Source organism: Xenia sp. Carnegie-2017, unplaced genomic scaffold (genome assembly GCF_021976095.1).
Source record: "Xenia sp. Carnegie-2017 unplaced genomic scaffold, XeniaSp_v1 HiC_scaffold_24, whole genome shotgun sequence".
NCBI classification, from domain to species: Eukaryota; Metazoa; Cnidaria; class Anthozoa; order Malacalcyonacea; family Xeniidae; genus Xenia; species Xenia sp. Carnegie-2017.
In genome coordinates this window covers 18,477,670-18,495,202 of record NW_025813487.1, presented here as the reverse complement: position 1 = coordinate 18,495,202, position 17,533 = coordinate 18,477,670, and the positions used below count along the sequence as shown (strand labels likewise).

Here is a 17,533-nt window from a genome sequence, read left to right as displayed (position 1 = left end):
TCATTCTCAATCTGAATGCTAAAACAACAAGAGCAATAACTTTAACTTTATAAATCAAAATTTCAAAATTATTATTAATATACATCTTGAAATTTGAGTTATTATTGTTATGTTGTTGTTCTTTCCAACATCAAAGTCTTTTTACAAATGAAATTTTCATTAAGCAAGTTGGTTAATAATGCAGCGGTTTAATCCAAAAATCTCATTGATAGCAGTTTAGTGGAAAATTTCCACTGATCCGAAATGATATTGATGGATAAGCGTGTATATAGCTTGTAACTGATCAGTTCAGCTGGGCCACGCTTATACATCTCGGATTCCCGTTGTAAGAAAATATAAACTATAAAATGAAAATTTCAATGGAAAATTACTAATCTGAACTTTCAAATGCAATGCAGACAGAATATATCTGAATCTAAACTCAAATTAGCGTGGTCCTGCTGGATTCCAGGGCAGGGCCATGCACACTTACACATCTCGAAGTCCCTCTGGTCCCGTTGCACCAACTTTTTCTTTTCTATTGTTCTTTTTATCGTTGTGAAGCCATGATTAAACAGGAAAGTTTAAAATCTCACTGTCAACGAAGGTAAAAGGACGAATTTTACTCTTTCATTTGTTTTTGTTGATCAAATATCATTCTTTTTTTTTGTATTTCATGTCATGTTCATCTTAAAAATAATAATGATTTTCACCAAAGTTGCTTGACTATTTATACTTTCCATTTAATAGATAATGATCTTGAATGTATTGATCGATTGTTAGGCCGATACAAACTGAACAATGTTGTTTTTAATTTGACTTATTTACAGTTAGTTTAACGGTAAATATAAGTCGTTGTAAAGACTTCTGTTGCATTTTCATCTCTTTGACTTCATGATTTTAGTTGATGTAAGAACGAGTTGATTTCTGTGTATTTAGCATTCGTCTTTTGATTTTTTGCCATAACCTGTGAATTTGTTTAACAACTGTATCTCCGAATTCGGTAGTTTTTTATTGATTTTAGTAAGTGTTGGAGCTTGGCTTGGTTTTTACTTTTAGAAAGTCTGGTCACGGTGGGGCACACTGATTAAATACATCTATTTTATTCAATGTATTTTGTTTCAATGATCACTACTTAGCATTCCAGTTATATCATTTCAATAAAAATATGCCATTGAATTACCATAGTGAATATATTGAGTGAATAAATGCACAGAAATATGAAATACGCCCATCAAAACTGCATAATCATAACGACATCACATAGGTTAAACGTTGCAAAGCAGGAAATTGAGTCTTTCTCTGAAATTCTCACGGAAGAAAACCAAATTACATGGGTATGTTACATTTTGCTGTATTTTTAGTGGAATAACGTTGGCATCATGGCGAATTGTTGCTCGATGTACCAGAACATCTTTGTGTTTGACTGTATCATCCACTAGTATGGGAATGTGAGTATCAGCATCATTCGTGTTTTGGGCTAAAAACAAGAGAAGGCTAGGTAGTCATGTGCAAGCAATAACAATTGAGTGTTGAAGGAGCAAACCATCTAGAAAGGGAAAGGGTCGTGCTTCTCCAATAAAAAAATTAACAAAGTCCCCTGAAATTCGATCAGTTTTTGCTAGTTACTGTAAACAAGCTTTTCCATATCCCTTAAATAAAATTTTCAGGAGAACAGACATGATTAGAATATAAAACTAAATTGGAGCAATTCTTTATTTGTTGATATCCATTGAAAACAATCGTTTTCGCATCTGATGCCTGTAGACTTTTAAATGGTATTATTTAATTTACAGAATGCAGATGATGATGTAGTTTGACTAACATTTTGATGCACTTGTATTCTTAATCTACTCAATGTTTTCATAAAATTTCTTACAGAAACAAAAATAGTTTCTCCAAATAAATTTGACAAAAACATTGAGGCAATTTCCTGCCCTGCGTATTACAGGGGTAGGCCTTGTTTGAGACACACTTGAGTCACTGTGCATTTGGCTTTTGCTTTTCTTACTCTACATTTTTAGGAAAAGGAAAAGTTGGCTGTTTTATTATATTTTTGCCTGAATTTTGTCAGCCTCCAATTTTGAGGGCTCCACATTCAATTTTCACAATATTTTGGTCATAGCAAATATCTGCTGACAAAATCACTAATCAATTACCTGCTACTTCACCTGACAAAACACTTTGTTCGGCGGGTGTTGCAGATTCCAAAGTCCTGTTGTCTGATGGATCTAATGATAACATCAATACACAAGTAAAAACAACAGCACAATTTAATTAGAGCACTATGTAAGATATTCCTAATATTTTACCCTGCAACTCTGATGATGCCAAAAGGTTATCGGACTCAACAACTTGTTGGGCAGAAGTCACGGAACCAAAATTCATCATATCTTCTGATTCATCTACAAATTGATAATTTTAGTGCATATTTAAAAACGACAAGAATTTTAGTTAAAGCAAATTTGGGATTCATCTTGATCTTTTACATTGTAGCATTGGGGATGTAACTAGGTTGTCTAACTCAGCATCTTGTAGGGAGGACTTTGCAGAACTCAAATTTCAATCTTCTGATGTATCTAATGATGATTTTTGTGTACGAGTAAAAGCAACAGTACAATTTTATTAGAGCACAATACACGATTTATCAAATGTTTTACCATGTGCCACCGATGGTGTCACTGTACCATCCTCTGCCCATAAAATATCTAAAGACATTTCATCTTCCATTTCTAGAAAAAGAAAGCCATTTTCTCTTACTTGGAAGAATGTGCAAACCATAAATATGATATGACAATTTAACATATAAACTTTATATAGTACCTAAATCAATAGGACTTTCCTCATTAAATTGATTGTTTCCTTCTGAAATATGTAAAAGTTTCAGAATGTCATATTACGTGTTATTGCATCAAAATGGACTACTGGATATTAAGTTTATAAAAGAGTCAATCAATCATGGAATATGGTGACTAACAATAGCATTTTTCAGCAATAGGATAAAGACAAATTTGCCACCTGTGGTATGGATTTTTGTCCAGGTGCAGACACAATTATTTGTTCACTTGGACGAATATAAATTGGTTTGTTTTGAAACAGCCGCTGCAGTATTGCCCCATCAATGCCCTGTTGCCCAGGTGCCAAAGTTGGAGCAACCAAAGATGTATGCATGGACATCAGTATTTCGATATCAACACCTGGAGGAACCTTTCCATCAAACGCCTCCATTATGGTGATCTCTACTTGTGCTGCATTCATCCCTCTAGTGAATCTACATCCTGATATCACATGCTCTCTCCATTAAATACAGACGCGCTCCCTGACGTGGGACAACAAGAATGGAAGGTCCGTCAAGCAGTACCAAGTCACGCATGAAGGTCCTGTTATCGATGGCTTTGACTTTAGGTTCCTTAGCTTTCTGACCAACATTTGAAGGACGTTGTCCTTGAAAATTGTGCCTCCGTACAAAATTTCTGTTATTTGATAGGTTGAATTTTGTCTCCCGGTTGCAAGCCTGGAAGACGATGCTTGTGATGTTGAAGAAGTTCTTCTTCCAGTAAAACGCCTGACCTCTTTTCACCAGTTTCTGGGGAGAAATGCGCGAAGAGTACGTCCAGTCATGGCCTAATTCCAGTCTTGTAAGAATATTTTCTACGATATTATTCGGTACGCCATTTTCTTCAGCCATTGTTTACTGAAGACCATGTTATGTTATATGGATGACACGAAGTATTTACAATATACGTTTCGCAACCGCTGTCCAGTTTGCCAGTCAGAAATATCGACGTATGGTTGATTTTCTCAACACGTGCTTGCCTTCTCATATGTCACTTATGATTCTCGACTTGTGCCATAACTTCATGTACGTCATACGTTGCGAAGCAGGAAATTGAGTCTTTCTGAAATTCTCACGGAAGAAAACCAAATTACATGGGTATGTTACATTTTGCTGTATTTTTAGTGGAATAGCGTACTTGTCCTTGTTGTCTTGAATGAAAATATTGTTTTGCTGTAAAGTTTTGGCGTAAATATTCATGGCATTCGACAGGCGCTATTGAAACGAGTCTCTTATCGAGAATTCTTAGTTCAAACTAAAATTAGCCAATACTAAAATTGTGTTTGTGAAGGAAAATAAGTTTTAAGCCAAGGCTACACTATCGTCCATATCGACGAAAATCAGAACGAAAACTGCCGCAACGAAAATTTTGAACGAAAACTCGACGAAAATTTCGTTTCGTGCATATTAGAAGAATTAAACTTTTGACCTTTTCGTTAACGAAAACGCATACTATTGGCTAATAATATCAGACTTTGTACTCAAACATGGCGGAGTGGCAAGAGGTTTTGATAAATCAGGGCTAACAGATTTTCTAAGATGTGTGCCAACTTTAGTGATGTGAGGTCTAATTGAATCCAAAATGAATGTTTTATGCAGTGCGGTGTTTGAAATTAAATGAAGATGATCTTCGCACTTTGTTGGACAATTTAAGCAATTGTCTCATAAACCTGAAAAATCAGGTGACTCAACGGGAATCGAACCCATGACACAGTGGTGAGCAGGTCAATTTTATTGGGCTCATGTTTTCTCGTGAATGAATGTTATATGAATGTTTTATGCCCTGCGGTGTTTGAAATTAAATGAAGATTCGCACTTTGTTGGACAATTTAAGCAATTGTCTCATAAACCTGAAAAAATCAGGTGACTCAACGGGAATCGAACCCATGACAATGTCATTCATTCATTTCACGAGAAAACATGAGCCCAACAAAATTGACCTGCTCACCACTGTGTCATGGGTTCGATTCCCGTTGAGTCACCTGATTTTTTCAGGTTTATGAGACAATTGCTTAAATTGTCCAACAAAGTGCGAAGATCATATCTTCATTTAATTTCAAACACCGCACTGCATAAAACATTCATATAACATTCATTTCACGAGAAAACATGAGCCTAACAAAATTGACCTGCTCACCACTGTGTGACTTCATAGCTCAGTTGGTCAGAGCACTGCACCGGCACCGCAGAGGTCATGGGTTCGATTCCCGTTGAGTCACCTGATTTTTTCAGGTTTATGAGACAATTGCTTAAATTGTCCAACAAAGTGCGAAGATCATATCTTCATTTAATGAATCCAAAATGTAGTCAAAATTTGTCGTCGTCATTCGCAAGTATTTTATGTGTCTATTTTCATTGTTCGGCTCTCGTTTATTAATTGGATGAATCCAGTATCGACGTTTGCTGTTGCTTGTTTTCAACTTTAAAGGCAGTAACTTTTTCTTAAGAAAAAGTAATCTTTTTCTTTTAGAGATCGCTATTTTTCTAATCCGTCAAAATGCCGCTTGCTTATTGGCCAAAAGTTTTGGCTTTGCAAACATGCTTGTAATTTTTCGTCGTGTCTGGCATGCATTTCGTGCACGAATTTTCGTTTCGTTTTCGTTTTCGTCAATATAGACGATAGTGTGGCCCAGGCTTTAGTCTGAATTCGTGAAAACCTTCAATAATATGGTACACAAGTGTATACGTAAAAATACAACAGCTTTTGTATTGGTATGCTTTGATGAAGATTTCTTTACCTTAACGTCGCTTTAAACAAAACTTTTTAAGAATTTTGATGCATTTTGAATTTCATAATTTTAAAAGACCAAGACGAAACACTACATTAAATATTAAATGAGTATGTTGCGTTTCATTTCTTCTTTGATTCTTGAAAATATTTTTGACTTCCTGTTGTATTGTTTAGTTACCAAACTAATAAGGGCCTTGTTTACATGGGAATAGTGTAACCATACTTGCAAGGCTATCTTTTGTGTAGGGAGACTCTACCATTGACAGGTCTGTGTATTACTATTAATGACAGCAACATCAGCATGTTGTAGACATGATTGCAGATGAAACATTTTGCCTTCCTTGAGGCCTATTTATAAAGATCCATAATTCAGTGTAAGACCTCTGAAAATCGTTTCAAATTCATTTTCATTATATTATGTTCACATTGAGTGTTTTTTCAATGACGACTTAACATTCATAGAATAAAACCTTCTTTGCCATCTTGAAAACTTCCTTGTAGATGGTGGATAGCTCTAGTTTTATTGTTTGTCTCTGTAAAATCATGTAGTGCATCTTGTGTATAATTTTATGCTTTGAAAGCAATTTATTTTAGATATAAAGTAAATGGTTTGAACCCGGAGTATCGTTATATGTTTGTAATTGATGATCGTCCAGGTTAATAAAGTCCTGAGAAGGACTGTTTTGTTGTTGTAGACTGACGTTTCGACAACCTTAGCGGTAGTCATCTTCAGAGTCAAATGAGGAGTAAACGTCAGGTTAGCCGTATTTGTTATTTGGTTCCTACGTCATTGTATTGTGTGTACAGGAAATGTGTATTGTCATTGTGGATTAGTGTGAAGTGAAATATTTTATTGTGATGTGTGAATTAGGTGTGACGTTTTTAGTTGTAATGTGTGGGTGTCAATTGTGTATTGTCATTGTGAATTAGTTTGAAGTGTAATGTTTTGGTTGATCGTTTGTTTGTATTGTGAATAAGTCGTTTGTAACGTGCCTGTAATTGCTGTGATCTGTTCAGGGGGGTTTGTTGTTTATTTTAGATATGATGTGAACATAGTTCTACTGAAAGGGATTACCTTATCTCAAACATTTTTATGGTTTATGACAAAAAAACATAACTCAACTGTTGTGGTAACCTTATCAATTTGATATGGAAACCTTAACCCTCAGGGTTACCCTAGCACACATGTAAATGCTACATATAAAGCAATTTCACGTTGGGTAACTTGTTTGCTAATGTAACCTTTCTCTTTTCCACAAAGTTCATTAGTGAATGGTTCACAAAATCTCTTTAATTGATTGAGGTTCAGCTAAAATCAGTTTACCCAGGCTAATGCAAACTCAGCCTTTGACCAATCAGCGCACATGTTTTACTGTTTTTATTTTATAAAGCAAATTAAAACACAAAAAATTTATTGCAATGATAAAGATATTTCTGTAGTAGAATTAATCGAACATATTGCTACGCAAAATGTTGCCCATTTACGAGTAGAAATTACTATTTATTTTGATGCACCATGTTTAGTTCTGTGCACAGGAGATGGGCCACAGCGCCGACTATTTTTACCAGTTCAGAATTGATAAGCCGCAGCTGGAAAACTGGAATTTTCACAGCACTAACCATGTTGACTCATGATTTTATTTTCAAAGATCATAAGCATTAAAATTCATCATTTAATTTTTAGTGAAAATGGTAAAGACAAATTTAGTATTTTCGACTGTTACATTGATCACATTTCTTGGTCTTGCCAAAGGTATTTAACTTCAAATATCCATTTCTTTTTTACTTAAATGATTTTTGATGTATTTTTAGTTGTTGTAGTAGTAATATTTAATTAGTTTATTTTTATTCACAATTTTGAATAGAACCTGAATTAAGAAAATCAATTACTTTTGTTATGTTAGTAGAAGATGTATTTTTACCTAAACTATCTTTTATCAGTCATAGATATTAGCTAAATTTCAATTTCAGGAACAATAATATCTCCACCTGATGGTCAAAATTTGTATTTTGCCTGGATCTTCTCACAATATAACTTGGACATTAAATAAGATTGGAAACTTTCTTTTCGGAGCTGGACCTTTAGGACATTTGACACTCCTTCTTCTGCAGCTCAAGTAATTGTAAGAATAATTGATGATAAAACCACATTATCGTACATCAGTCCTTAAGTCTTTGGGTTTAGATGTTGAAGTTTTAAACCTGCAACTCTAATGTTAAAGAATGTTACTCAAAGTTACATTGGTGTTTATAAATTTTCTATCCATGCTCCTGATCCCTTTGGCTCATCTGTTGAAGTGTTTATTGCAAGTAAGTTGTATTAATTATTTTAAACTTAGCAGCGGGTTATCCAAGCCTTTCATGTAATCTGAGTAGCTGTAGCATCGGGCGTAATTATACGATATATGACCGCAGTCTGGAATCCTATAGCTAAATACTTGAGCCGTTGAGCGAAGACAAATACGAAGACTTGTTTTGTTCTGTTTTAATTTAAAAAAGAAACTATAGGGTATCTTTTGATTTGAATAATCTATGTTAAAGTGTTTGTATCACAGATTTTACTACATTTGAGTATAGGACAAAAAATTAGTTATTGATACCACTTTTGATTTTGTGGTATAAAATTTGATATCAATTGATCAACTGGTAATATCACTATTATGTCTCGCCGAACAAAGAACAGTCTATCCACGCTTACAGATGTTGATGTTAAAAGCTTGATTCTGAATTTGCCCAAAACAGATGAAACGAAAGAAAAGATATTCCACCAGAAAGATCTGCCAAAGATAACGGAAACAAGACGAAAGAAAATAAAACGTGCACCGAACTTTATGATAAAGAAGCAAAATTTCGCGCGCACGTGGTTGATGTCGAGACATTTGTTTTAACAAAGTAAATGGTTTGAACCCGGGAGTATCGTTACATGTTTGTAAATGTAGATCGTCCAGGTTGGCATAGTCCTGAGAAAGACTGTTTTTGTTGTTGCTGACTGACGTTTCGACAACCTTAGCGGTAGTCATCTTCAGAGTCTGAATTCCTAAAGCGCATTATAGCAGACATTTGTGCTCTCCGAGTTTCTGCAGGAAAGTAAATATCAATGACACATTTAGAAAATAATAAACGGATATTATCTTCAGCAAACTTGTTAATCACACTTTCAATGTCAGAAATAATTTCTGCATAAATTTGCATCAAAGCCAAGCAAATTAAAAGCTCTTCTATCATAAAGCTCCTTTGATAGGTTCTTAGATTCCTCAGTGCTGAAATTTATGTCTCACATTCATTACCTAAAATACAAAGATTAACTTTAATATTTTCAAATCCTGGAAATGATACATGCTTCAGTGTTTTGACGATGTTGTCCGGAAAAGGCCCATTGTACGTTTTCCAAGCTACACCTGACAATTGAGATCGTTCATTATCCAAAATTGGAGAAGTAGAAACATGTGGTTCCATTTTCCTCCCATGTAAGTTCCAACATGTTGCCTAAATTTACCTACAGCATCATTCCAATGACGAAAGGGTGAACATTTAGTCTTGAGCATTTACTTGGGAATTTGTGTCCAAAAAGCACACATCATAAGCAATAAACACGATCTTCTTTTGATGAATAACACAGCCAAAAAAAATGTGCGAGCCATTCATATCTCAACGATTTCTTAGTTCCTCGCCTAAAGAAGGTAAAATGTAATTTTCAACCGGTTTGAAAGCATGTTCTTCTTGGACAAAAGAGAGAGTTGAATATAGATTCAAGCCTGCTGTCCACAATCAGGAAAGTAAGTGAAGTTTTAGTCTTCAACACAGAAGAAATGGCTAAAATGCAAAGACAAGATCAACACTTACAAAACCAGAATCTGGATAGTCTCGTGATAGTCTCGTGATAGTCTCGTCAAAGGTAAAATATTCTTCAAGGTGTTGTTGAATTCTTCATGCTGTTCAACGACCTCTTTGACGTCACAATAAAAAGCACCATGCTCTTAGTTTGGTTTTCAATATTATTTGAAGCGTTGCTCTTCTGTTGTAGCCTAATGAATACAGGGTACTTGGCACGTCCAAAAAGAGACCTCTCTGTTTCGTTTGTAGATAAAAGCAATTTGCTTAAATTAATAATTTCTTTGGAAATCCGTTTGAAAGAAATATTGACTCTTTCTTCGTGGCTTTTCAATTCATTTTCAGACCCCAAGTCAGCATAATTCAAATGACAGCACATGTTATGAAAAACACTATTTGGTATGATCTTGCATGTTGTTCAATAGTCAGCTGGCTTCAATAATGTCTTCAGTATTTGTTTCGGTGTCTTGTCTCCAGTATTCCTATATTGAAATGTTTTTGTTGTACCTGTTTACTTATATATGTTCCGCTCGTCGTTTTACTCTGCTTATTCGTTTTACCGAATGTCCTTATTTGACTTTGCCACAAACTTTCGTAAGTGAAATCAGTCAATGAAGTTCTTTCATCACTTTTTTATACTTCCACTGTCTGAACTTTCGTTGATTTCAATGAATGGCAATCTTCTATTTGTCACAACAAGTACACGGTCAGAAGCATAGCGATGGTTTCTATGAATTTTGCGACTAGTCTTACAATGAAGATGGTAAAGGTCACTTACCAATCTCATGCAGCATTTGTAACTGCGTTCGATATTAACCACGCTAGACTTTGCATTTCTTGCTCTTTCAATCCACTTGATTTCAGACGTTTAAACATCCATTTGACAAACAACATATGTATGTAATGAAAAGGTCATTTGTGGCTACAAGGATGGATTTACTATCTCCACAAAGTTCTTCTTTTACAGGATGTGTATCGATCAATGAGTTGTGATGCACTCCTACCAAAAATGTGTTTGAATAGTGGATGTATAGTCCAACTTATAATTTCTCATTGTTTACTTGCTTACAAGTTAAAGCATCAATAATTTCATACCTACCGACCTTTGACAACGCGCCATTGCCTGATATGCACTCCTCTGTCAAACGGTTGGAGGATTTGATCAATTTGTTTTGCTGTGTCTTAACTTTCTAAAACAGTTCTTTTCCGAACTCTTGATTTTTCTTTGTTTTTTCTGGTTAGTTTTTCTGGTTAGTTTTTCTCGGTTTTATCTTGGGTTTCGTGGTTTTTATTTGGTTTCAGTCCATTCACCATGGCAATTGCTCTCCTAGTCAATAAAACTTATGTAAAATGTTGCTTTCCTAAATTCCTAATGGGGGTTGCTATGTTTAAAACAACTTGATTTTATTTATCAATTACTTTTCACCATATATTCATTTTCTTTATTTTGAATACTGACTGAAAATTTTCTGTTTTTCTTTTCAGCTAAACCAAATGTGATAATTAATTGTTCAAATCCTCTGGTTGTGAATGAAGGTGATAATGTGTCATGTGTATAGAGGTGAAGGAGGTAGCCCTCCTGCTAATGTCACATGGTTTGATAAAGATAACAACATAATTGGTGATGTTGGAGTTGTAAGTAAGACATTAGTAATCACTAATGTTACAGTGAATGATGGTGGAAATTACACATGTAAAGCACAAAGTTATAATGATCCACGTTTTAGAGATGAAAATCTATTGAAGTAACAGTGAAAGCTACTTGTAAGTTTTGTAAGAAAGCATTTCAGATCTCATTATAAACGTTTGACATTTAGGCATCAATGTCCTCTTTGCTGCCTGCTGCGCTGACGTATGCATCTGTCGTCACCTAGCTTTTAACTTTGCCTATTGCATATCTTCATTAAATAGGTTATCAAAAGCCTTAGACGACTATGATTTGTTTATAGCTCTTCGAAGACCAACGATAGTTGTTTAGGCTTCATAATAAGTCAATATTCTTTAGGTCTAGTCGGTCACGCAATTGACTTTCAAAATTTCAAAATTTTTTATTAATATGCATCTTGAAATTTGAGTGATTATTGTTACGTTGTTGTTCTTTTGCAACATCAAAGTCTTTTTTACAAATAAGATTTTCAATAAGCAAATTGGTTGTTAATGCAGCGGTTTAATGCAAAAATCTCATTGGATAGCAGTTTAGTGGAAAATTTCCACTAATCTGGACTTTTAGCCAGTGATAAACGGGCTTTCTGCTGGCTTGTGACTGGTTAGGGCATTGATCCAGCAGTCCTAAGAAAATGCACCTAACACTAACGACTACTCTCATTATAAATTTTCTTTTTCATAACTAATTTAAGAAAGGAATATTTTCTGTTTTAAATTTCAGTGAAACCAAAGGTAGTAATTCATTGTTCAACTCCTCTGGTTGTGAATGAAGGTGATAATGTATCATGTGTATGTAGAGGTGAAGGAGGTATCCCTCCTGCTAAAGTCACATGGTTTGATAAAGATAACAATATAATTGGTGATGTTGGAGTTGTAAATAAGACATTAGTAATCACTAATGTTGCAGTGAATGATGGTGGAAGTTACAGATGTAAAGCACAAAGTCATAATGATCCACGTTTTAGAGATCAGAAGTCTATTGAAATAGTAGTGCAATGTAAGTCTTCAACTTCTATATTTATACTTTTGTTGCTATAGATGTTTTAGTTTTTCAAATACGTTACTGTGGAAGTGTGTGTGTGAATATTAAATTTTATTTTTAGACCGACCACGACAAACCAATATTACCATCATTCCAATGCCAGCCACAAAAGGTCAAAGTGTGACAATATCCTGTGAGTCAGATGGGCATCCTGAACCAACCTACACCATTTACCACAATGATAACACCTCTGTTGTCAGCAATGAAAAAACACACACCATTCAGTCCGTCAACTTCAGTGATGCTGGTTCGTATCGTTGTGAAGCAAAGAATAAACTGGGAAATGATTCATCTCAAGTGAAAAATCTCACTGTCAACGAAGGTAAAATTAAGAGCCTCAGTTTATCACTTGTTGGACTTTTATTTTGCATTATGTACGAACTTTCTTGGTAGCAAAAGGTGAAAGACCGATGTTTATCTTATTATAATTAGCATTAGACTTCTTGAATGCGCTTGACTACCCTTATAACAATAAAATTTCACTAAACAACGAAGATTGCTCTGATTACATAACTTTTTACTGGCTCGTGTGGTAAAACAATGACTGGCAATGTCTGCATGCTGCATTAACCATAACGATTTATTCTATGAATATATATTCTTCAATGACTATCAGTAAAAATATGTTTAACTCATCTGTACTCCCCAGTGTAATCATTAAAGTGTTTATAAACGTAAATTGCCTAGAGTTCATTAATTTAAATAGATTACTTGGCGTGAATTGCTTAAATGACTGGAATTTCAAACTAGCAAATTTTCACGATTTGGTGGCACGCATTTCAATATTGAAGGAATTTCAATATTGGAATCATTCTCATTTGAACAAATTTTGTAATTGTGCTAGCTCCTATATCAAGCTCATTCAGTCTATCGCCGTCGATAATTACGTCATCGATGACGTTTACCTTTACGTCATCAATTAGTTCCACTCCCACTAATAACGGTAACTTTTTAACGTTTTTCTTTAATTCTTTCATGTGGAACATCATTTATGGAGAGTGTGTCTCACCATTTGTTTTTTAAACTTTTTTTATTAATTTATCAATTTACGTATGACCTGACACTAACTTTAGTGTGTATTGTGAATTTTATTTTTTTTTTGCATATCGCAATGTTTCATTTTGGCTATTTCAAACTATTTGCTAGACCTATTTAAAAAGCTATTGATTAATGTTTGAATTTGGGGTCGTCAAGAAGACTGTTTGATAAAATTTATCAAAGTTCACAACTCTTTATTTAAGTTAGCCAAAATACTTCTACAAGCAAAGATAATGGTAACAATAATTTTACAGTTAAAGATGATGATGATGATGGACCAAATATTGCTCTGATTGTTGGCATTGCTGTTGGAGCGGTTTTCCTTGTCGCCATTATAGTTGTTGTCATTTTCTGCTGTCGTAAATAAAAGCAAAGTAAGTTCAGCTTGGTAGCGTTGCATGAAATTTTAATCCGATCTGTATTGACGCTTTATTTTAAACCGGATTTGCAATTCTATATTGTCCCCAAATTTTGTAAAATTTTCTTTCATTTAAGATTCTAAGCTAATGGTAAAACAATGTAAATACAACGATTAAAAGAAATTATAGAACATTACTTTTGTACTTTTAATTTCTGAATTTGTTTTCGTGACTTGTTGGGCTTAGTGTTCTGGTTTTAAACAGTTCTTTTAAGAACTATTACGTCATTATTTTAACCATTCACCATGGTATTTGCTCTTTTTTAAACAATTTTAAATTCTAATATACCCGATTAAAAAGAGCAAAGTCGTCTGACGTCATCCATGTACAGTCCTTTGCTAAACAGAAGTTTGCAGTCCAACCATCTGAATTGAAGTCGCTTAGGTTGAAATGGTGAAGGTTAAAGGACAACTTGGTTATTTGTCATTTGATTCACTGTTTAACGAAATCAAAAATTTCTCAGTGATGCATGCCCCCTGGGACTCGTCAAGAACATTCTCAATCTAGCCACGTTTGGTATTTTCAACTAAAGACTGCAGGATAAGATCATTGGTAAGATAGATAGGGTAAGCAGGGGGGTGGATCAAGCTTTCCCAGGGCCCCTGGCGATTCCAAAGTCCCCCCCCCATCTGGAATTCTTTGTAGACAAAGTATAAGAAATTTTTAATTGTGCATTAAAATTGTGAAAATTACTGAGAATATTTCAGCAAAAGCGATTTATACAGATGTTATTTTTCACAATGATTTTCTTACAAAATCCACTTGTGGATGCTCACCGTCTTCAAGAGCATTGTAATCAACTAGGAAATGGATATTGGCACAACGTGTCGAAGTATACTTTCACAATTTATACATTCATCTAAAAGCACCATTAAGTCATATGTAAGGATAAAATTACAGAATAAAGATTGTGTGGCTGGTATTCTGTTTTTAAAACAACTCTGGGTAATTTGCGTGGCTTGTCATGAGAGAGGTTTTGATAAAATATGATCGCTCTGTTACATATGACAGCGTTGTCACAGCGTTTACATTCTTTTCATTACTTATATAAATATTTGCGCAACATGAGACCCGGAAATAATGTGAAATAAGGAAAATTAGCTGGTTTATTCAAGAAATACGAGAAGATTTTTCCCAGCTAGTTACTTCAGTATTGTTTAAGGTAAAGTGAATCATTTAAAATGTTATCAAATATTGACTGTTCAGTTCATTTGTAAATAATTTTATTGACATTTCACGGAATTTCCTGTGGAATTAAGAGTTGTCTGAGTTGTATCATAGTGGAAAGTACGTTAGTACTTTTGCAAAGTACAAAACGATGTATAAACACAACGTTTTCCAACGAAACTTTTGTAAGTTTTTACTGATGCTCTTGTTCCTTGAATATTATGGGAAATTAAAAATATACATAAAATATAAAGGAATACATCATATATTTATGTAGCAGTTCTGTGATTTTACTTAAGTTGCATCTTCACCTTAACCTTTATAGACAGAATACAAGATGGCAAAGTTTGGCTTCCTTTCATTTGTTTTGCTCTGTTGGATTTCATCTTGTCAAGGTATTTATTATTTTATTAGATTATTAAGGAAGTTAATGATTATTTTTGTTAAATAAAACTGTGGAATTTCTTAGAAATTTAAGCTAAATTGACTAAAATACTTGCTGGTTTTAATTTCTCATGTGTACACAATAACACTTATCGTAGCCAGTTCTCCATTTAAAAATAATCCAAAAGCAATATCTTGCAGTATTTTCATCTTTTAAATACATGCACATAATGGCTATTTAGCAAAGAAGTAAGAATATCTCATTTACAATAGGGTAATTGACATTTTTTGCAGTAAATAATGATAGCACCTATGCTTGTACAATAATACCAAATGTGTTTCACCATTATAAAATATGTTGCTCTATGCGGCTGTAGTGCAATTATGAATCTAAATTATAAATTATTAAATATTTATATGCCAGCTATTATTATTTATCAATTGATACTCATACCAATGTGTGAAGAATGTTTAATTGCCCATGACTTTATTCATACACCAATGCACTAAATCTTCTGTTAATTAGAAATTGACCTTGATCATTTAATTTCAAGGTTCATCACTTCTAGCAATTTTAGCTTCTTATGTAGCATTGCTTTTTTTGCTTAGAAAGATCACATTTGGCCCTGATGTACTAAAACTATTTTGTAATCATTCAGTTCAATTTTAAAAGGAAAAAAACTTGTTTGTAAATTTAAAAAACCTGCTTATCAGTTTCACAAATTTTTTTGTGAATCCTGGGACTGTAGGGTTTTCATAATTTTTCTAAAGTACTTCATTATAGTTGGAAACTGATTGTTGTCTTTTGATATCTGGTTAAAGTAATGTTCATCTTTTACATTCTAGTTAAATTTCCGCACTCCGACTTTCAATCAGTAATTAGCATGTGTCCTGCTTTATTTTCATGTAAGTTTTATTTGTATATGCAAGTTCTTCAATTTTAGCAGATAGTTATCATTCGTTGATACAAAAATGTTTTGATTTAATATTTTTCCAAAGTCTGGCAGTATATTTTATATCACGAACAACTTCTGCCAGAGTGTTATGCTGGAGTTAAACAGACTCGGCTCCAGAAGGCAAAAATAGGCCAAAGCTCCTTTGCAATTTGCATTATCCCTTGCATTGCTAGTTTTGTTTTACAGTGAAGTTTTAACATAATTTGAAAGCTTCAGACAGTTTCCCTAATTATTTATGTTGTTAATCATTGCTTTTATAGTTAGTGACAGGCTTGTTATCATTGTAGCATGTTGCTTTTCAATTTGCAAACTTTAAAGAAACACTAAATTGCCACACTTTAGATAAGTTATGGAGTCACCAGCAAACAATGGAGGTTTTGTTTTTTGTTAGACAGTAAGGCCAATCGTTAATGTTCAGTACAAAACGTAATGGCCCTAAAATACGTAGAATCTTGTGGCACTTTACACTTAATAAATTTTTATGATAACTAAAGTCTATTTATTTGGCATTTCTGTTATCGAATATGAAATATTTGCTATGTCATGCTATTTGCAATCCTTCTGAGTTGAAAGATTAAACATAAGTTTGAAATTAATCTCAATTGGAACAAATCGTTGGCAATTAAGTCCTATCAAAATGTTATGAAGACAAGAGTAAAAACAAAACTACACAGGCTTAATACAGTTGTATAATTTTCAATGTTATCTGATTTTTCAGTAAACGTTGGAAAGACAATTGTTAAAAATAGTAATTATCTCAAAAAATGGTTTGCATTTAAAATAGTAATGAATTTATAGTTAAAATTGGAGAGATTTCTTGAGGATGTTGCTTATTTTCGCTTTTACGAAATGAAATAACTTTGGGATTTCACTAAAGATGTTTTCGTAAAGTTTCTTATAAATTCTCGTATATTTTATGTACTTTAAATAAACATTTAAATTATTTCAAAACCATATGTACGCACTTTGTACCTATTTTTATTCATTTATCTTTCATTTCTGATCATAGGAGTAATTCTATCACCTCCTCCTGCCAATAGTTTTACATTTTTACCTGGAGAAACAGAAAATATAACGTGGACATTTGATGATGATTTAAACGATTTGGCCAGTAGAAATTGGCTTTTTACGGGTAGTAGTACTGGTTCACAATCAACACTGTTGGCCACTGTCACTCTGGATTTGTCAGTGATAAATCTTAATGATCCAATTCTTCCAAATTATGACGTCTACAAACCTTCAACGCTGCGATTAAGAAATATCACTCATAGTTATGATGGAACCTATGAGTTTCAATTAACAAGAAGGGGCAGTGCGTCATCTTCTTTTATATCTAAAGTCAGAGTTTTCGTTGCAAGTAAGTCGTCCTTTTTTATTATTTTATATTCTTATCAGTTTTAGAAATTTATATTTTCATTTGAAAATTAATTAAAGCAATACATCTATTCAGTTAGAAACGTAGAAAAATAATTAGACCAGTGGTTG

General features: G+C 33.6%; 3 protein-coding genes and 1 long non-coding RNA gene across 4 annotated transcripts in view; 3 read left to right on the top strand and 1 right to left on the bottom strand.

Annotated features, from left to right (window-relative positions):
- Positions 1-2,842, bottom strand: part of LOC124451719 — a 98,916-nt gene extending 96,074 nt beyond the window's left edge. Inside the window, exons 1-5 of the mRNA XM_047002343.1 lie at positions 2,803-2,842; positions 2,640-2,711; positions 2,292-2,384; positions 2,139-2,210; positions 1,163-1,459 (exon numbers count right to left, since the gene is read on the bottom strand). Coding sequence (XP_046858299.1) covers positions 1,248-1,459; positions 2,139-2,210; positions 2,292-2,384; positions 2,640-2,709 — 447 coding nt within the window. The 5' untranslated portion in view covers positions 2,710-2,711; positions 2,803-2,842 and the 3' untranslated portion in view covers positions 1,163-1,247. The remainder of the gene's footprint in view (positions 1-1,162; positions 1,460-2,138; positions 2,211-2,291; positions 2,385-2,639; positions 2,712-2,802) is intronic.
- A 975-nt stretch (positions 2,843-3,817) lies between these two features.
- On the top strand, positions 3,818-7,558 carry LOC124451725. The gene is made up of 3 exons (XR_006950618.1): positions 3,818-3,913; positions 7,231-7,299; positions 7,518-7,558. It is a non-coding gene; the product is annotated as an uncharacterized LOC124451725 (long non-coding RNA).
- A 3,555-nt stretch (positions 7,559-11,113) lies between these two features.
- LOC124452308 (junctional adhesion molecule C-like) lies at positions 11,114-13,692 on the top strand (the record flags this gene model as incomplete). The annotated part of the gene is made up of 4 exons (XM_047002887.1): positions 11,114-11,141; positions 11,764-12,039; positions 12,146-12,406; positions 13,377-13,692. Coding segments are annotated over 4 exons (678 nt in total), but the record flags the coding sequence as incomplete, so codon positions are not given.
- A 1,109-nt stretch (positions 13,693-14,801) lies between these two features.
- The window catches only part of LOC124452307 (carcinoembryonic antigen-related cell adhesion molecule 5-like), a 44,865-nt gene continuing 42,133 nt past the window's right edge, over positions 14,802-17,533 (top strand). Inside the window, exons 1-2 of the mRNA XM_047002886.1 lie at positions 14,802-15,103; positions 17,058-17,405. Of these exons, the coding sequence (XP_046858842.1) occupies positions 15,046-15,103; positions 17,058-17,405 (406 nt within the window). The 5' untranslated portion in view covers positions 14,802-15,045. The remainder of the gene's footprint in view (positions 15,104-17,057; positions 17,406-17,533) is intronic.